Consider the following 21546-nt stretch of genomic DNA (forward strand, 5'->3'; position numbering starts at 1 on the left):
GAATTTATCTGGGTCATGAGACAGCTTAGGCACAATGCAAGATGCTCGCTGATATCAGCTGAATGAATGTGCAGGGAGGTACTTTAGGGGTTATGAGGTCCTTATGTCAGAATTTGATATAATACTTGGCTTGGTATATGGTTAGGTTATAAGTAAATGCCAGTTGTTACTAAGCACCCAATAGCATCGTTTCTATTTATGCATGCCCTTTTCCAATTTATATAGGAACTCCTCTTAAGTCAGACTTTTGGCCTTATAGGTCTTTTGTATAAGACGTGATCAACAAGGGTGGTGAATGAGGAAAACCTCAACTTGTGCATTTGATCTTGGATACTCAAAGACCAATGAAACCATCCTTGTTCTAAAAAAAATTAAACCTTTTTATTAGTATATTTATTTTATATATAAAAGAAATACAAAAAAAGAGAAAGAAACACAAAGAAAATGCTTTTATGGCAAATCGGATTTGTCAGTGCCTTCAGCTTGTGCTCCAGGCTCTGGCCCACTTGGCGTTAGCAAAGTCCGCCGGTTGTAATGGCTCTTGATGATGCCCGAGTTGCTGTTCTCGTTGAGTAGTTGCTTCTGCCTTTGCCTGTTGAGAGACTGGACAAGGCCAAGGACAACCGCAGCCAGAGAGTATTGCCCAGGAAGTCTCCTTGGGGGTAAGATGAATGGGTTGGGTTGGACTCGTCCCAGGAGAAAGTATGTTTTAATTTTCCCTTCTTGTTCACTGATGCCCTTCACATATATCTCCCCACGGTAGTCAAAGGCAAAGCCCTGGTCCTTCAGGATAAGATAGGTCTCCTCAGGAACTTGGATCCGGCCACTCACTCCCGTGCTGTCCATTCGGCTTGCCAAGTTCACAGTTTTCCCCCAAATGTCATACTGTGGTTTCTTAGCGCCAATTACACCTGCTACCACTGAGCCATGGCTGATGCCTACAAAGAAACCCAAAAGAGCGAGAAATAAGGTAGAGGAAGGACAGTTAGGTGTGATTGGCATTGTGTGTAGTCTCTTGGGGGAGCAGCATAGTCCAGGTCACTACGTCAGTCACTTACCAGCGGAGTCATCTGGATCAGTTATTTAACTCATGTAGATCTCACTCTACCCATCTATGGATTGTGACTCTGAGTAAGACATCAGGAATTTCTCAGCCTCAGCTCCCTAATGTGCAGGCTAGAAGCTACATGATCACTTCTGATATCTGTGACTTCTTAGACATCATAAGAGTCAAATGACACAATGTTTCTCAAGGTTTTTAAAGAGCTAATCATCATTGACATTCCTGTGCATTCTAATGTGTGTGTGTATGTGTGTGTTATGGATAGTATGTAGTGTCTGAATGTATGCATACCTGTGTTGGGTATAATGTACAAGGTATAGTGTCTATGTGTTGAGTATAGTGGATAAGGTGTAGTGTATGATATAAATATATATGAATATATAGTATAATGTACCCTATGTAGTATATAACTGCATATGTATAGTGTACTGTGTAGTATGTAGTATATGTGTATGCATGTCAAGTATAGTATGTAGTGTCTGGTTTTGCTTTAGCCTAGAATGATCTTACTCAGAATCTATAATGCTAATCTTATCAGTTTCCTCAAGTCTCTGGTCAGAAGGTCTTTCCTAACTGTTAGACTTAACAATACAAGACTCTGGTCTCCTTCTATTTCTACATACTGATAGATTTTGCTTTCATTTTCAGATAATATTACCTGCTTTTTAAATTGTTTTTCTGTCTCTTCAGTAGGAGCCAAGCCTGTGTCTTCTTATCCATCCTGCCAGTATCACACATATCAGATGCCCAGTCAATTTTTTTATAGAATTATGAAATCCTTTCTTAGAGGAGACAGATAGGCACAGTGCACATTTAGAGGAAGTCTGTCATTTCTAGAAGAGCCATCAAGTTTTCCTGAAGGGGTAAGCTTTGAAATTATCATTAAAGCCACTTCCAGATAAAGTACAGCAGTTTAATATATCACACCAAAGGGTTAGTCCTGATCTCACCAATGTCTTTAGAATTTACTTAGATTCTTTCTCTCTTCGGGGCTAATACTCTCTTTTGATTCTTGGTGCAATGATTTCAATGATTTCAGAAAGGACACAAGGTTGATAGGAGATGTGGGATCAAGCCTTCAACATCCCAGTCATAGGATCAAAAAAAAAAAACAAAAAACAAATAAATCATAACTATAAATCCGCACTATTCCTCTGATCTGAGGAATAGATTTTGGTATTTCTTAACCTCCCTCTCTTTTCTTGCAAGCTGTTAAGGGGGAGCCTAATGAAGTAAAATGGCCTGTCACAGCCACAGGACATCTACAGCATAAAGACAGTTGCAAAAGTTATTTAAAACCATGGCTCAGTAGCCGGGATGCCAATCACCTCAGTGTCAGGCTCCCTGAGAGGCTGCTGGCATCACTGTTTGGCAGTGAGATGTGCTATCAGGCTAGCTGACTCCTCTCTTTTAGGACCAAGTTATTTTATCGATAAAATGCAAATGTGAGCTAGAGCAGAGGCTTTCGGGCTGGATGTCTGGAGGCGCCTGAAAGCCCAAAGCAGATGAAGGAGGAATGAACACATCACCCAAACGCGGAGGGTTTATTCTACTGCCGTGATGGCCGTGGAGCTACTCTGCACAAGGAGTTTCTATCCTGGCAATGGAACGAGACTACCCAGCTGAGAAACTGCTACTTTCCGCCTGTATCTGGCTCAGTACAGTATGTGAAAGCCTTGGAGGTAGGAACCTGCTGCATGCTGAGGCATTACTGAGAAGAAGCAGAGGGCAATTCATTGACCACCAGCTTCCAGCAACAAGAAAAAGTCAGAACTATGAGACTCTTGGGCCATTAGCTGCCAGCCTAAACATGCCTTTGCGTAGGTGACAAGGGAGCTAGGCAGACACGCCAGAAGAGATGGCAGCCTGGTGTTTGCTTTGCACTTCTGCATAGGTCAGGATCCTCCTGCCTTGCTGCCAGCATCTTGGATGAGGAAGTCTAGGAAGGCCTGAGTTGACTCCGTGCCTGTCCTTGCCAGGGTCACACAGAACCTCATGTATTTTGTAAGAGAAAAGCTTTCCTGGACTGATGCCCATGGGCTGATAGAACAAAGACACTTGGCCCAGTGAGGCCTCCACCTCTGGCTGCAACTCACCAATTCGGAGTTCAAAATTGTTGAATGAATGCTTGTTGATCTCTTGTATGCTCTCAGTCAGGGCCAGAGAGAAGTCGGCCAGGGCACACAAATGTCCCCATTTATCTTCACATTGCTGGAGAAAACATGAGAGAAGGGTGCATCCAACGTTACACACATGTGATGTCTTCAGCAGAGCTTTTATGGTTTGACCCCTACTGCACATTCCTTAGAAGATGATAAGCATGCAAGTGAGCCCTCCACACTCAAGCCATTAGGTATACATCTCAGGAGATTCAATTACTACTAGAGGATGTGGGTGTTATCACATCTTCCTTTACATCTATATTTATAAAGGAAGTTTGCCACATTATAAGTCCCAGAGTATTCTCACAGGAGGGAGGTACAGAGTAAGCCTCTTTACTTCTGTTTCAAAATCTGTAATGTAAAGTGAAGCTTGGGGGGGGGGCTTGGCTACCTCTTCACAGTTGAATGAAATTGTCTGTGACATAGAATTTGGGACCCTACCGAGGTTGGTAGTTCCATTAAAAGCTGGGCATTAGGTATTTCTGGTCTTGCAGACCATATGATCTTTGTTGTAACTATTCAGTGCTGTCATTTTGCTTTTAACCGAGCAAAAGATAAAATAGAACTAAAGGGGAATACTTGTGTACAATAAAACTTTATTTACAAACATGGGTGGTGGGGCAGATGTGGCCTGGAACTACTTGTTTTCTAACTCCTGCTATTGAGGGTCACACTTGTACACCAACATGTGGGTTTCATCTCACACAGCTACGCTTAGAACATTTTCCTTTGGTTAAGTCCACTGATGACTTAGTGAGGATTCCTTCCATCTTTCCTAGTGACTTTGACTCAAACTCATCTAACATCTGTTGAATATTTATAAGGGTACATACTTATGGGGAACATGAAAGTTATCTCAGATAACTCGCCCATTAGCCCTGAAAGGCAGACGTTAGTATCCCCATTAACACAGTCCAACATTTTACAGAGCCACCACCACCCTCCTCCCTCACCATCACAACCACTCCTCCCAAATCTCCCTCTCCTCCGCAACCACCACCACCAGACCACCCCAGTTCTTTCCCCGTTGCCACCACTGCCACCACTGCCTCCACCATCCCTACCATCACCACCACCCACCATGGAACAGTTTTCAAGGGTTAAAATGAAAAGAGTAAGAAAATGGACTAGTATTGGGGGTTTGGGGGACGCCCACAGCTAAATCACAGTCAAGGTATTTCGCAGTACAGATTTTGTTTGAGATTCAGAATGAAGCCTGGGAGTTTTTTTTTTTTTAAACAGCAACTTATTCGGCAAACCTCTTTTTTGTCAAGAGTGAATGTCCATCCTGGAACCATGATAGCCCAGTGTAGATCTCCCTGTTGCGGGAAATATTTAAAAAGAACCTGCCAACTCTCCACGTTCCTGCTTCTCTCAACCTGCCAACTCCCTCGAAGGGCTGGACTGCACTCCAGCACTCCTGCACTCCTGCTGCCGGCAACGCTGTCCAGCTAGCCCCTGCAGCATCTGGCTGAGCTGCTAGTTCACTCTCCGCTGTCAGCGCTCCCACATTCCAGTAACTAAGTAGAGCAAGACTCTTGAACCTTATAATTAACCAGTCAGATTTATGTATCAATAAATTCTCAATTTACAAGAAGCCAATACAATAATCTCAGTACCAATTGATAATGATAAAAGCTTTATCCAAATTATTCTAACCGTATGATATCATAACGACCTGTGACTAGTTAAAGCCACTCTGGTTCACATCCACCTCCATTCTTCTTCCCTCTTCTTTCTCCTGATACACTGTCTCTGCAACTCTTAGTGCTGCCTCTCCTTCCCTTTCCAATCACAGGCCTCCTACTGCCCTAATGTAATTGCACTGGGAAAATCCTGTAATAGCTCCATCCCATTTTTCTCCAAGTCTTCTTCAGCATGTGGCAAGAGTCAGCCTATTGCACATTTGTGGCCAAGTCCAAGGACCTTCCTTACCTGTTTCTCTGGTGACAGTCCTGAGACAGCCATGTATGTACTACCAATGGTCTTAATCTTCTCAATGTCCTGAAACCGGTCCTCCCCGAGCAGCTGCAATGGATCCGGGTCATGAGGTTAGTCCTTGTGTTTATATGGCAACTGTGTTGGGCTTTAGGAGTATGGGGCTCCTGAAAGTGTGTTCTCCCCGCCATACACTATGGAGAAAGATCTAACTAAAATGGTTGAGCATCCTTAATTTGGGTAGAATGTTTCAGGTAGACAGAAGAAAGCTCTGGACACCATTGCATACTGTGGTGATTAAATTAAATAATGAAGTGTTGTATACCTGAACATCCACAAGAGACTACACTTTAAGTGGTTTTTCCACAATGTGGGGTGATGAATTTTTTGATTAACTTAACTAGTCTATATTTTAGACACTTATCAAGTTATCAATTTATCCAGATAAATATTGATTGTGAAAATTAAATAACCTACCACATGTTTATGTTCACAAAACATCCCAAGAGTTCTGATGCTTATATTTACCTCATCAAAGTCAGCAATGATCTCATTCAGCAAGCGCAGACATTCCACTCCCTGGTTGTTCATTTCTGTCTGAGAGTAGAAGTCTGCAAATCCAGGGATGGAGGCAAACATCACCCCAACGGCATCGTAGGATTGAGAATACAGCTCCTGGGGCAGAGAGGAGGCAGAAAAGATCTTCAGAGGTTTGCATGATGCTACCTGTGCATAAAGGACCTGGCAGACATGCACAGGAATCCAGTGGCAGGATAGAAAATGAGATGTCAGGTATATACATCAACAATGTATGTCTTAGTACCGCCCAGGCTGCTATTAAAAATACATCAGGGTGGGTTGATGAAAACTGTAAATGTATTTCTCATGTTCTAGATGCTTGGAAGTATCCAACAGACTTAGTGAGAAGTGAGGAGACACTTTCTAGTTGTATCCACACAAGCCAGAAGAAACAAAGCAGCTCTCTTGGAACTCTTTAATAAGCACACTAATCCACTTGTTATGGTTTGAACCCCCCCCAAAAAATCTTCCAATGGCTTCCTTGTTAAAGACATGGCCTCTGGCTGGTGGATCTAGTCATTGAGAGGTACACTGGATCACAGGGGCTCATGAGTTAACTCTTCATGGAATGATAAGGTGGTATTATTGGGAGATAGGAGGTGGAAACTAGTTGGAGAAATAAGTTTCTAGGGTAGGCCTAGAAAAATACACCTTAGAAAATTTGGAGGGCTACAGATGGTCCATTCCTTGCACCATGAATACAGAAACATTAGGTGGTTTAGAATAATAAAAAGTATGTGATCTTTAACCTCAGCCAAGCCAGCACTTCTGAATGGCATGCCTTTGTCCTTGGCCAATTCTTCCGTTCTCCTCGAAGACTGGTGCAGAGTTTTACCATTCTCCTACACTTAACCCACCACAGTGCCCTTCTGCATAGAAGATCTCGCTCCTGCTTTGCCAAGTAAGCTTTGGGTGGGAAGTAACTCTCCCTGTTTTAATCCTTATGTGCATATATCTTCATGTATAATCATCTTCAACTCCATTCATGTTTTACCACTTACTGGAAAGTAAGATCTTGGCCCTTATAATTTCTTCAGCAATGCTACCCCTGTCTTAGGGTTCCTATTGTTCTAACAGAATCACCATGACCAAAAAAACAAACAAACCAACCAACCAGATGAGAGCTTCGTGATAAGGAGAAAGGGTAGGAAAGGGTTAATTCGGTTTATACTTCCACATTGCTGTTCATCACCAAAGGAAGTCAGCACAGGAACTTAAACAGGGCAGGATTGTGGAGGCAGATGAAGAAGAAGCTATGGAGTAGCGTCGCTTACTGACTTGCTTCCCTTGGCTTGTTCAACCTGCTTTCTTATAGAACCCAGGACTTCCAGCACCACCCACCATGGGCTGGGCTCTCCCCCACTGGTCACTGAGAAAATGCCTTACAGCTGGATTGAATGGAGGTTATTTTCTCAACGGAGGCTCCTTCCTTTCTGATGACTGTAGCTTGTGTCAGGTTGACACATAGAACCGGTCAGTATCACTCCCTTCCCTGCCAACGCTCTCCTTTCTTAGGTCTTACTCACTTCCTCTCCCCGCTGCGTCCTGCTCTTTGTCTTTTCTAAAACAGAACAGGTTACCCTGATCCAGTAGGCACATGTGTCTATCAACCCGGCCTTCTTCATTCTGGCTTCCATCCTTCTTATTCTGCATTTCTCCTCTGTTTGTTTCTATTCACATCTCAAGCTGGGATGAAACAAATGGAGAGAAAGTCCTCTAAATTGGGAAAAATAAATCAGTGTACACATGGCAGTTCCCATCTCACTGGGCATCCACATAGCTCAGCATGTTGGCCACTCAGGACCTTGAAACTCTTGACTTTCTGTGAAATATCTTGTTTTCTCATGTTTGCACTCATTAAGGATTTGCTTTAGAAATCCCTGCCTATTTTCAGCATTTTGTCTGTGACTCAGTAAATGCGTCACATTGGACACCCTTGCTGGACAGATCTCACTCGCGCTCAGCCTCTCCACCACCCGTACGTAGCATTTTCCAAGTCCATATTTCCAGATTAGTTCTGGGCCTTTGTTTAACCTGGATTGTTCTGACACTCTTCCAACTATGATGCTACAGGCGTGGAGTGTTTTCTCCTTATCACGAAGCTCTCATCTGTTCCTTTATCCTCTAAACTGTTAGAAACACTAGAGTTGCAAAAATCTACAAAGGGAACGTCAGTTATCATTGACTATTTCCTGGTCCTTTAATGTTGACCCTATTTTAGTGTTGCTGCTATTTTTTAAAGGCAATGCTCTTTCCAGTGTCTTGATTTACCACGAAGAAAGCTTCCTACTCAGAGGCCTCCAGCCTTGTTCTACTCAAAGGTGTTCTCCATATGCTGCCTACAGTGAGTGATCGTTTTAAAGGGATCTATATGATATTGGATAGCATACATTCCTCCAGTCTTAAATCTCTCTATGGCCCACAGTTGCCTTCAAGATAAAATTCTAACACTATGTCATGGTACATCTTCATGGTCTTACTACCACCAACCCCTTTAGCCTAAGTGTCTACAAGTCCCCGACTCTTTAGGCTCCTAACCACTAAAGCATTTCTACGTTTTGCTTTTGTATTGGTGTTGAACTCAGAGCCTTGAAGGTTTGTGCTCCTCCACTGAGTTATACTGCCAGTCTGTTTTTCTGCCTCTGTGTCCTGTTGTAGCTGCTGTTACAGATGTTGTCCCTGCAATTTTCTCTCAACACAACTGTCATGGTTCTTGGGAGTTTTTTCTTTGGCCACAAGAGGGCACTCTGTCGATGTGGCCAGAGGCTTTGAAGAGGCATAGGATTAATGTCCCCAAATCAGGGGTATCTGCAAACCACTGATGGGAAGTGATGTCTTGTATCCTCTTCCTTCATTTCTTAGAGCCATGTAACTGAATGGTCCGATTGGGCTCCCATTGACCATTTAGGTAGCAGATCTACCCAACAACTTGTCAAACACCAATGTTTTCTTTCTCTTCTTTCCATTCTGTATTTCCTAGAATCTCCTTCAGGGAAGTTGTTGCCTCTGAAGTTCTAATTTCCAAGGTTTGCTTCTGGAGGAAGCCGAATAGTCCACGTTACCACATAAGTACATTTCTTCTCCTACCTGTCCCTTTTTGGGAACTGTCCCTTCAGCCTTGAGGTAAGCTCCTTAACCAGACAAATTCTTGTTTCCTCTCTTCACTAACCATGTGGAGAGAAGTTTTGCACAAACTTTCTAGGGTCTCGAGTGGGAGCAGGAGGCTGAGCTCAATGCTCTCTCGAATCACCACATGAAGTTCTGTAACACATCCTTTGCTCCAGCACCATTGCTCTAACATCCAACTCTTTCTTTAAACATGAATCCTATGATGGCAGATATTTGTCATTCTTCTTGGTGTGCTTAGTGCAGTCCTGCATTATGATTCCTTTATGTAGGAATCTGTTATAGAGCTGGGCGTGGTGGCACACGCCTTTAATCCCAGCACTCGGGAGGCAGAGGCAGGCGGATTTCTGAGTTTGAGGCCAGCCTGGTCTACAAAATGAGTTCCAGGACAGCCAGGGCTATACAGAGAAACCCTGTCTCAAAAAACAAAAACAAAAACAAAAACAAAAAACAAGCAAACAAACAAACAAACAAAAAGAATCTGTTATAAGCAAACACCCACAATTTGTCATTATGTTATATCAATTAATGACTTCTTGGTCTTTTTAGCAAATATTAAAACCTACAGAGTACTTTCACATGAACCTGTGAGTTGTTGTGGAATTTTCTATCCTCACTTCACAGATAAAATGAGACAGAGGAGTTATGTTATAGCCTTGGGTCACACAGCTAACAGTTCAAGAGTTAGGGCTGGAAGGTTCTCGGGCTTCCTTATTCCACTTCTCCATGAATACTTCCACTATCATGCCCTAGGTTTGAGAATGACTCTGTCGCTGATTCATGATCAATCTTGAGTATGAAGTGTGATTCAATTTAGTTTCATCCAAAGGGACATAGGCAGGCGACAACTGGCTGGGCAGAGTTGTAGAGCAGAGAAGAGCGACAGAAAATGAATTCCTAATGTGGGACCCTACTCCCTTTAGCCTTGGATGGGAATGCATGCATGGAAGGAAGCTAATTCTGCATCATAAATTAGAGAATGTGTGTAAGTAAGCTCACAGAATCAATCCTCCACATGACGGTGGTTTTGGGGTAAAAGTCTCTATTACACAGTTGCCTATATTATGACTTCCTGAAGGCTGCTATCACAGAGAGATTTAAACAGCATGAATATATTTTCATAATATATAATACATAGTACTGGGGACTGGAAATCCGAGACCAAGGCACTTTATAGGTTCTCCTGCTCAGAGAGTACATGCCCACCTCCCACTCATCTTTCTGCATTCTTCACTCTGAGTTCTAATCCTTAGTTTTTACAAGGATGCCAGTGGGACTGTACCAGGACCACCTTGATGGCCTAATTTTAGCATTATCTACCTCTCCTCTGATGGTTACAGTCTGATGTCACTGGGCTTAGAATCTCACACATGAATTTTGAGGAAGCATAATTTATCCCAGGAACCTCTTTTCCTATTTACAAGTAGAGAAGAGAAAATTTTTATTCTCTGAACTCGACTCCATAATTACACATTCAACTTCTTTTTGATTCCCTATATTATAAATGCCCCCACTGTGTGAAATGGCTCGCCCCAGGCTTCCTAAACTGTGTTTGTCCATTTGAGTTCTACTGACTTATAACCCCTCCCATCCCTTCTTTTCATTTAGAAGTCTTGCCAGCATTCAGAATGCTCAGGTTTCTTATTTTATTTTGTATTCGCTTGTGAATATGTGCTGTGCATTGATGTTTGTTTTGTATGCTTGTACACATGTTTGCATGCCATGGACACATATATGTGGGTATGCGTGTACAGGTATGAGGCTGATATTTGGAATCTCAATATTTTTCATTGAGACTGGTCCTCTCAACTAAACTGAGAGATCAACTCTGTGCCTAGTCTAACTAGCCAGGTTGCCCCTCTCTCTAAGCCTTCCAAGTTCTGGAGTTAGCATCATTCTTCATTGGAATTTGTATAGGTATTCAGTGTCCAAGTCCTGGTCCTCACTCTTGCACTGCAGATATTTTACATCTCTTTAGCCATCCTCTGATTTCTTAAAATGTAAAAATAATGATAACACTAGCTATTTTTACTGAGCAATTGTACACCAGGCACGTTGCAGAACACTGCATGCATCACCTTACTTAATGCTCACAACAACTATGTGAGGTAGATATAATTAAGGCCTTTATTTTATCTAAGGGAGGATGAGAGAAGCTGTGGTTAATTACTTTGCTTAAAACTCACAGTCGATAAAGGGTAGAGCAGGAATTAATAACTGGATAGTCTGACTCCTGAGTCCAAGGTACTACTAATAGTGGCAATCACAGCGCTATGTTCATTCAGGAATGATGACAATACCAGTCATGGTAAACAGGAATGTATATTGCAACTGGAAACTTCGTTTGATCAACATTTGAATGGAAGGTTGATTTAACATTAGAGGGAATCTATGCCAGACAACCGAACTTGAACTCAGTTCAGCTCTTGACTGTTGGATCTGCTGGAAGGGAGAGAAGCATGAAAAGGTGGCTGAGAGCCATTTCTTCTCTTGGCCAGATGCTAACTGGTGGAGAGAGTGTCCATGAGGCACTAATATCCATGAAGACAAATGCACAAGCACAGGCTCTCAGGTGATGACAGGTGAGATTACGTAGGAGACCGAAATTGGATCCATTGTTTCTCCTCAGGAATTGGAGCCAGAATGGTTCTATCGACCCACTTACTGACTGTCACAAAACATAAAGACTGATGTGTATCCATATTCATGAGGGGCAGGAAGGGAAACTCATACTATTGAGGTTGCCACACTGGAGGAGAAATTATCTTCATCTTGGACACAAACAAGTCCTTGAGGTGATAACTACCAGTGACTCATGTCCTAGTTGCTGAGTCCTTCTCACTATATCCTCCACAATTAGATGAGGGGGAAGATTTTATAGGGGATCCCCCCCCCAGGAGGTCAGGGCAATGAATGTGGAAAGAGAGATGATGACCCCTGCAGAGGTGGTCACATGTCTTTAGGCAGCAAGGTAGGCTCTCTCTGACCTCTAACCTTTCATCTGTGAAAGGGGTGCTGGCTCTTTTGCCGCTTAGCACCTGGTCTCACTGAGGTGTCCTATTCCAGTTGGCTATTTATTCCACTGCTTCGCAGCTGGCTGTGGCTTTGTCACCGGTCTCAGTGACAAAGTAAGCTACCTTTATTTATCCTTGCACTTTGGGAATTGGGTAGAAACAGCTTTGCACAAATTATTGCCTGCTGTGGTTTAACTATGAACTGTCCACAATGGGCTCATGTACTGGGGACTTGGCTCTCCGCTACAGGGATTTGGGGACGTGTTTGGATGCTGAGGGCCCTGACCTCATTGATAGACTGATACTTTGATATATTTGTATTGCAGGAAGTAGGAAGTGGGTCTCTGGGCACGTGTTCAGACATACGCCTTATTCTCTGTTACCCACATCTTGCTTTTTCCTAGTTGCAGCACAGTGAAGTAAACAGCTCTGCTCTACCACGTGCCTCTCCCATGATCCTCTCTGTCATCACATGGAAATCATGGTGGCAATCAGCATGCATAGGCAAAACGAGCCTGTCCTCCCTTAAGAGGCTTGCTTGCTAAGGCATTCTGCTACAGTAGTGAAAAACAAAACAAAACAAAACAAAAACCCTAAACCAAAAACAAAGTCCAACGCACTAACTCAAGAGATCTTTTTGTCTCTTCTCTCATTCCCATTGCCTTAGTTAGGAGCATGTAGGTGGCTTATTCAAAGTGAGACAATTCAAGTTAATATACAATGGGCTTAACTAAAAAGATAAAGGGAGGAGTAGGAGACCCTAGTAATCCCCCTGGGAACAAAGCAGCAGAGCTCTCACCCTCCTTAGATTAGGAGAAATGAGAACAGCTCAGGAGTTTTACACAGGAACAGTATGGCAGTCGCATTGAGGAGCTGTGGAGGTACAAGGCCAGCATCACATGATTCCCAGACAGTACACATCCTGGCCTCTCGGCTTCTCCTCGCTGAGATATCCTAGCACCCCCTCCCCTATTGGCAGTCCCCAGTCTGGGTGCCAGAGCCCATGGGAGGTCATTGATCCTATGCACTCAGTTTGTCCCCAATGCTACCCTGGCCAAGTAGAAAAGAGGATGAAGGGGGCTTGGAGAATCACACAGAAGAGACTCGTGTAACCTACCCACCACCTTCAGAGAGGGCCACTTTATTTAACTCACTCCAATTAACTGCTTTCAGGGCTCCATCTGTTTCTCCCTATTCTGGGATGAAGAAAGCTAAAAGCGTGCTGTAAACTGTCGAAGGATAGATGGATATAGAGACGCTATAATCCTTTTATTGTCATCTTTCTCTGTGGGTTGGAAGCAGAGGTTTGGAGCGCGTAGGGAACTGTGAATGCTCACGCTTCCCCCTCCTCCACTCCACATGCAGATGCACGCGGAGAAACTGCTCTCCTCTCTGCTCAGGAAACCCGTGTTGGTGTTGTAGGGATCCCTTCTGTGCCCCGGCTGCTGGGAACTAAGCCCTGTGCTGCTTCTACCAAGAGAAGCCAGGGGAAGAAAGAATGTCTGTGTCCAATGACCTCCTTTGTCATTCAAATGTCTGCTCAAAAGGTCTAGCACTTTCTCCAGTCCTGTTCAGTGGGGTTTGGTCCACACACCCCGCGCCCCACAGCACATCTCCTGTTTTCTTTCATTTTACGAAGAAATCAGTCTCTCTTGGCTCTTCCCCCAGGCACCTTAGTGTTTTGATGGCATGACTGAAAAGCAGCTTTGGGTTGCCCTCCGACATTCCTGGGTTTCTACCTCTCCATTGGGTGGTCATGATTGACACATAGCCCCATTCTCTCTGCTCTAGCAGCTGTCAATAAACTCTTGTAACAAAGTCTCACAAAAAACAGTCCCCAAACAGAACTCCTTAAAAATCCATCTGTTGAAAAGCCCAAGTAGCTTTGATCTGTACTGGAGAGATGGCCCTCCTGGAACCCAGTGCTTCTGCTGTTTGATATTCAAATCTAGCCTCATCTTTTGTCCCCCGCCCCTTCAGTGGCTTGGATGGAACAACCTTGGTTCTGTTATCTAAGGTCCCAAGGCAACGGTCACAAATTTAACATCATTGGGGGACTTAGAGGAAATATGAATGATAGGGCATGGTCGGGCTAATTAGAAACTCCATTCTGTTCTCAAAGGTATCGTACCCACAAATAAAAACAGGCCATCAAATCAATAACCAGTGGTTTTCATCTCAACCAGCTGTTTAAAGCTTTTCTAAGAGCTAGCCTGATATAACTGAGTCTCGTCAGCCTCTGTCAAACTGACTGCAAACTTTGTAAGGAAAAGGCAGTCGTAGCCCAGCCTCTGAGACAGGGCACACTGTCTTTGTATGTCCTTTACAAGGGCCATCAGGTCTTGTTTCAGTGTTTCTTCAAGGGATCAGGGATCACGTAGGAGGATCAGTGGTGACCAGGGCTGGTGTGATTTGTATTCTTTAGCTCACCATCTTGTGAAAATCAAGCAGCCTGGTTATTTCATTCTCGTGAGGCTTCTTCCTGAGGCAGAGCCCAAGGACGACCCCTGAGGGGGTCTGTTCATGACTTGAGGTCTGCCTGAAAGTGTCACAGAGCAAGACCAAGCGCTCTCACATACCAAGCATCTGGCATTTGAAACAGCATTAAGTTTGCCCTTGAGAAACTTCCCCTCAGAGGTTAAAGTGTGTGCTTGATAGTTTCAGCGGTCTCATTTCTTATTTCTCACATCAGCACCATCACTTCACGTCTGCCTCCCATCAATGGAGCTCATCTTCTCGCTGTCTCCATCATCTCCTAGGCCTCCCATCAGGGTCTTCCCTGAGCTGTTTTAGGATCTATGAATAGCTTTGTACCTCTATGTTCTAATCTAGGCAGTTTATTGCTTGTTATGTGTGGAATGTTCCCAAGCTCCTGTTCCAAAGCCTAAGCACAGCCCAAAAGGCCTGACTGACAGGTTCCTGCCCAGGTTATTGAATAATATACTTCGATCTTTGCAGTGAGCGAATGACGTTCTCACCAAATTTGTGTCCATTTGGAGCACCAGACATTATTTGGAAGCGATATTTTTGTAGATGTAACTAACTAAAGATGAGATCATCCTGGATTAGAGCGCATCCTAGATCTGATGGTTGGTGTCCTTAGAGGAAAGAGGCTGATGTCATTACAAAGGAGGCTATGGAAGATGCAGGCACAGATTAGAATGATGTTGCCACAGTCAAAGGAAGATTTGGGGGCCACCAGGTCCGGCAAGGACCATGGAGAGGGCATAAGCCTCCTAGCACCTTGATTTGACAATTGTGGTTGAATTTCCCTAAGTGGACCTTCAGCAAGTTATAACAGAAAAGAACAGTTGATGAGCACCTACTACATATGAGGCACTGTGGCAAGAATATACGTGCCTTCCTGTAGCTGGACTTTGACTACTTTGTGGGTTCTTCTTTCTTCCACCCTCCTCCTACCTTTTCAACCCCCTAACACTAAATAGGAGAGCAAAACTAACAGAGGGGAAAGGAGGCAATGTTATTGTTAGACTATTTCCTGTTAATTAGGAACATTGAGTTCCTTGGAGAAAGTTTGATCTTTGCCAGTAGGATATCTAATTTCTTCTTGTTCCTTTTTTGTATGCAAGTACTTAATAAACAATAGCCAACAGCAACCAACCAACAACCCATCACTAACAACCCTGCCTCTCTGGGGCCTAGCATTATATAACCTCTCAAAAGTTCCCAGAATTCCATGTGTCACAAAATTGCAGCAACTCTCTGCTGCTGGCAAAATCGTGCTCCTGCTAGAGCATGAGGCAAATCATATCATCTGTTGTGGTCAATCTGAAGCAGTCCCATAATCCACACCTGGGATTAAAATGAAATTGCTTTTCAAAAAAGCCAAAATTCTTACTATATCTCCCCACATAAACAGACCCACACACACCTACTCCCATAAACACATATGCATGTCATATATATATATATATATATATATATATATATATATATATATTTGTGAATATCTATTTGTACATATATGCATATATATCATGTACATATACAAGCTATTACTTTAAATTGTGGTGAGTAAAATTTAACCATCTTCACCTTGTATTTATTAACTCAGTATTATTTAGTACATTCACTTTGTAGTGTAAATATCATTATGACCACAGAATATTCCTCAGCTTGCAAACTTGAACAACAGTAACTTCCCATTTCACCCTCCTCCAATCCCTGTCAACCATATTTCTGCCCTTTGTCTATGTATTGACTATGTATACATGTAACTTATGTAAATGCAATTATGTACAATATTAGTACTTCTGGTGACTGACATATTTCACTTAGCATAAGGCTATACTGTATTGTGTTCTAGGACATCTTTTCTTATAGATGAATAACATTTTCTGAGTCTTTGCATGTATGTGTGTATGTGTGTGCATGTGTCTGAATGTATGATATCTTAATCCATGCATCTATAAATGAATACCTGACCTGTTTATACCTTTTGTCTACTATAGTAAGGCATAAACATCTTGTCATTTGAGACCACTTTTCAATTTTGGAGATATACTTAGAATTATTGGAGCTCTTTCTATTTCTCTAATGATATCATGATATACCATATGTTATAATACATATTTGTATATATTTAATACATGCATACACATATATAACACTTTAAAATTCAAAACCCGTCTTTAATAGGAATTTTATATCTATCTAACAAATGAAGGACTGGATACCAGGGTAAACAGTGTGTAAATTTTATAGCATCGGATATGTTGGATTGATAGGCACCATGTTGTAGGCATGGTTGTTTTTCTTACACCTCCCATGAGTGTAACAGAATTTTCCTAGGGCTCAGGATCAGTGTGATCAGCTGTATACCATCCCGTTCCCCACTGGCTAGTCTGACCTGACCTCACCTCATTGTCTCTGTCCTTCTCCAGGAAGTGGCGGGCCACGTGGCTGGGTAAGATATTGCGCAGCATGTTCTCGTTGTGCTCCCTCAGTTCCTTCATCTCGTTGATCTCCTCTTTGGCCTGTACGCGCCACAGGAAATCCAGGCGGGCTGTGTACTCCAGCTGTAATTGACAGGAGCCAAAGAAAAGCAGCAGCAGGTTCAGGTATGTACGTCTGGAAGGTGGTGGCAAAGGTTTCCCTGGGAGTCTTTTGCAGGTAAAATAAAGCTAGATTATCTCATCTGAAGACACAGGCCTGAAGCCAAGCTATCTGAGACTATTAAGAGTTTGCAGGGATGCACACCTGTTCTCCCAGGCGCTATCTGCGCATAGATCATCTTCTCTTGTGTAAGATGATCTGACCGTCCCATTGTCCTCTACAGACTATATGTGGCATGAGTCCAGGAAGTTTTCCATTTGCCTGATATTACATTCTTTCTGTCATGAACTTAATGTCTACCCTACCCCAAGACATTCATATCTTGAAACCCTAATTAGCAATGGCGAGTCTTTGGCAAGTGGAGCTTTGGGAGGAAGTTGAGGTTCAATGAGAGTTTGAAGGTGGAGCACTTGCGACGAGATGCCTGAGCTTACTCGAGGAGACAGGAACAGCTTTGCTTTTTTTATTCTTACGCTGACACATTGATTAAAGGCCATCTGAAGGGCGGCAAGATGGCTTGCTGCAAGCTAGAATGATACCCTCATCAGCCACCAAACACTTTCATTTCTCAATAGGAAACTTCCCACCCTCCTGAATAATGACTGAATAAATTTCTGTGTTTAAGCCATCAAGGTTAAGGCATATTGTGAATGAAGCTTGAACTTTGAGATGCCACAAGGGGATATAGCTACCACAGGGCAGAAGCTTATCAGCACATTTGTTACCCCAGCACATGAGTATGTTAAAAATACGTGTCGCCCAGGTGGCAGTCATTGTGTTCCTGCCCTATATGGAAATACTAAGTCCTTTCATCCAGAGAGTAGATCTAACCAGAAGACTATACATTCAGTCATTATTTTACAGACAAGAAAAATCAAACATAGTTAAGTTACTTGACCATGCTGGTTACACCCAACTTAGGTGTGAAGCCAGGATTTGACCCTAAGTCTCAAAGTCAACTCAGGAGTCTGTGCTCTCTTCCTGACTAAGGTAATGAGGGATAAATGGATAGTGGAATACTAGAAAGATCATGGGCTTCATGTTAGATAGCCAAAGCTTGGCGTCATGGTCATCATACTCACATACTGTCGCATGGACTAACAGGGACTTAATCTCAGTTTCCTTATTTCGAAATAAGGTGAATGATAGCACTGACCACAAGAGAATGCAGGAAAAATTACTTAGGAGGCCTGAGTTTACAAATTACTTTCCTCTTATCCTCATTGCTGCTTACTGGAGATGGGCAGCTTCTCTTCATGGGCAGCTCACAAGGCATCTTTATCTTAGCTTTGGGGGTATTGTTATTTCAAGATCTTTAGCAATGAGTATGAACAACAGACTGAACTGTTTGATACATGGTTGGATGCTCCAAATTCAAAGACTTAAAACATTTAGCTAGTTTCTGTGTTTTATTTTCAAGTCTCAGTGGAGGCACAAGGTCATCCATTCAGCTGCATTTGTAATAGTAAAAGCTGAAAATGATCCAAGTGTTCATTCAGTTGGCTGACCAAGCTATGGCAACATACACAATGGAACATAGTGCAGCTGGAGAAAGAAATGAAGAGTGTTTCTTTATTCGCCGATGGCTTCATTTCCAAGGGAAGAAAAATATATGCTGTCATATCATATGTCAATTACCTGAGGACATAAGGCAAGTTATGAAAGAGAACATTGTACACACCTTCACCCCCACACTCACAACCTCCTTTGATAAACATATTGTAGGTGGTAATATTTGCACTACTAATCTAGACTATTACACGTGAATTGCATGATGAAGCAAATGGGCAATTGTGGTTTTGTCACTGAAAATAGAATTTGGGGAGGAGAAAAGGCATCAACGGCCCCAAGAGTGGCGAGGGTATAAATGTCTATGGTCATTCCAGGCTTGGTGCCATATACCTGTAACCCCACCACTCGACAGGCAAGCCCAGGAGGATAAAGAGTTCAAATCTATCTGCTGTACAGTGAGTGGGAGGTCAGCTTGGGCTCCATGAGAGGCTGTCCAAGCAAGGTAAGGCAAGGCAAGGCAAGGCAAGGCAAAGCAAAGCAAATCTTATGGTTTTCAATAAAAAAAAAAATAGAAGTATCACTGTGAAATCAGGTTATATGTTTCTAGCTCCCTACTCCTTTTAATTAAGTAATAAATTTTACATCCCTACTCTTAAGATCTAGAAAGAATGAAAATCTACTGAAAATATATACTTCTAACTAGTAGGTTAGAGTTCCTATAAGTTACTCAAAACACCAGTTCCCATAAACATAATCCCTACGCTTGCCAAGAATGGGTGAATTTTAGGACTGAAAATTCATAACCTTAAAATATATTTTCACACCGTAAACAAGTCTATCAGATACTAGTGTGCTAAGTCAGCAGGACTTAAAACCAGCTTAAATAGGATTGTAGTGGTCAGAGATGTGACGAATTGAGATTCTGTAAGACTAAAAACATTGTGGACGGAAACAAGCAAACACTACATAAAATCATAGTGACATAAGGAACCATAAATGAATATAGGCTGTTATGATCAACTGCTAACATCACCAAAACAGAGATGAGAAGATATGCTGTACCTCTTACATGTAATTTCTAAAGAAACCAATGAAATATTTCATAAAACTTTGAAACTGGATCTCACAAAGCTTCTACACGGAACAATCAATAAAAAACCCCTAAAGAGCTGAGACATATGTTCAATACTCTTAGAAGATGAGTAGACAGAGAAATATAAAAGTCTGGTGGCTCTCACAAAACACTTAAAGAAAAAAGCAGATGGCGGGAGATCACAAGGATTTAAAAATGTCTTCAGAGACACATCATGAAATGGCAAAACACAGACTTTGGATCTCAATTCAAACTTGAAAAAATAACTATCAGATAAATAAATGGAAACACTACCTTGTAGTCTGACAGAATTAGTCAACATCTGTTTCCTGTTTTCTTTTTAAAAGTATGTTATAGGTGGAACAACAATATGAACTAACCAGTACCCCCTGAGCTCGTGTCTCTAGCTGCATATGTAGCAGAAGATGGCCTACTCAGCCATCATTGGGAAGAGAAACCCCTAGATCCTGCAAACTTTATATGCCCCAGTACAGGGGGAACGCCAGGGCCAAGAAGTGGGAGTGGGTGGACAAGATAGTAGGGCAGGGGGAGGGTATAGGGAACTTTTGGGATAGCATTTGAAATGTAAATAAAGACAATAATAAAAAAATGAAAAAAGTATGTTAATGGCTTTGTGATTCACATATATCTATCTATCATTGATATATATATATCATTGATATATATATATATATATATATATATATATATATATATATATATATCTCAATGATAGGATGTGTGGAACTAGTTTCAAAATAACCAAAGGGAATTGACAGTAGGCAGCGTGTCTGAGGAGTCAGCTAAAACAGGCTGGACATGGGTTGGTAGGTTATCATAAGTGTATATTTGACTTTTTTATACAATAAAGCAAATCTCTGTGTAGTCAGCAGGGTATAGAAAACATGGCCGATCCTGACTGCTCCTCCAAATCTCTGAGCCATCTTGAAAGTCACTCAGCTCACAGGAGTTCCTCCTAACAAGTAGGATAGCTGCTATCATATATCTGGTTTAGGAGATAGGAAATAACACATGGATTTATTTTATAGATCTATAAACATGATGCACGTGAAAGTATCCTGGCACATGTAAAATGGAGATTCATAATGCATTTCTATGATGTAAGGCACGTGTGGCTATGATCAGATGAATCCTTTGAATTTTTCCTCTTTCAGACTCAAGAGCATCAGGTTTTGACTTGACAAAAGAACAGGATTTTCTTATCAGTCTTTCTAAACACACCCCCCACCTCTTAAAAAAAGGCATACTAGGCTGAAGTATAGAATAATTTCTTTAGCTGTCTGTTGAAGAGTTTTCATTAAACTGGATTTAAATTGAGAACATGAGGAGGAAATCTAGAGAGCTGAACCTAAGCCAAGATTTTTGTTATTAGACCAGACCAGCTTAGTTTCCAGTCTGATGGTAGTAGGTTGCTGTGACTCAGGCAGGCCCTTACAGAAACTTGCCAGTCTAGTACAGCCCGGACTCCAAGCATAGCAGGGATCATGCCAGCAGGTGGTATACATACTTCATAGGTTAATAATCCCCCTTGGCTTACAGAAGACCTATTGCCTCTAGTACATGCTTTATTCCAGAAACGGGTGGAACACAGCCTCCTTTTTTTTTATTTACTCTTAACTGAGTGGTGGCGGGAGGTACCAAAAGGGAAGTCCTCAGCTCAGGACCGCTGGTTAATAGAGACATGGATGGAAAACAGAGTGAATGTAAGGCATAGGCTTGGTATGTTAAAGGCGAAGATTCTTTAGCATTTCCTCCAAAGGAGCAATTGAAGTAGATCGTGTGCCCTTGGTTTTCATCAAACTTGGCTGTACACAAAGTTTTTGTCTTTGTGCCAGGCTGGTCACATGACAGCTAATATTGATGGTGCTGTTTGTTCTAAGAACATCATGGGCATTCAACCTCATTCAATAGTGCAACAATTTAACAGCTGAGGGGGTAAGTATGAGGTGAAGATAGTCTGTG

At 42.3% G+C, this 21546-nt stretch overlaps 1 protein-coding gene across 4 annotated transcripts in view; it reads right to left on the minus strand.

The window, feature by feature from the left end:
• Window positions 1-356: 356 nt before the first annotated feature.
• The window catches only part of Adcy8 (adenylate cyclase 8), a 208830-nt gene continuing 187640 nt past the window's right edge, over window positions 357-21546 (minus strand). For 3 of the 4 annotated variants that reach the window (XM_021216372.1, XM_021216371.1, XM_021216370.1), the window contains 5 exons: window positions 16763-16921; window positions 5692-5838; window positions 5161-5253; window positions 3160-3274; window positions 357-938 (listed from right to left, as the gene is read on the minus strand). In XM_021216372.1, the coding sequence (XP_021072031.1) occupies window positions 451-938; window positions 3160-3274; window positions 5161-5253; window positions 5692-5838; window positions 16763-16921 (1002 nt within the window). In that variant the 3' untranslated portion in view covers window positions 357-450. The remainder of the gene's footprint in view (window positions 939-3159; window positions 3275-5160; window positions 5254-5691; window positions 5839-16762; window positions 16922-21546) is intronic. The other variant, XM_029548213.1, reaches the window with a different exon arrangement.

Source organism: Mus pahari, chromosome 17 (assembly GCF_900095145.1).
Source record: "Mus pahari chromosome 17, PAHARI_EIJ_v1.1, whole genome shotgun sequence".
NCBI lineage: Eukaryota > Metazoa > Chordata > Mammalia > Rodentia > Muridae > Mus > Mus pahari.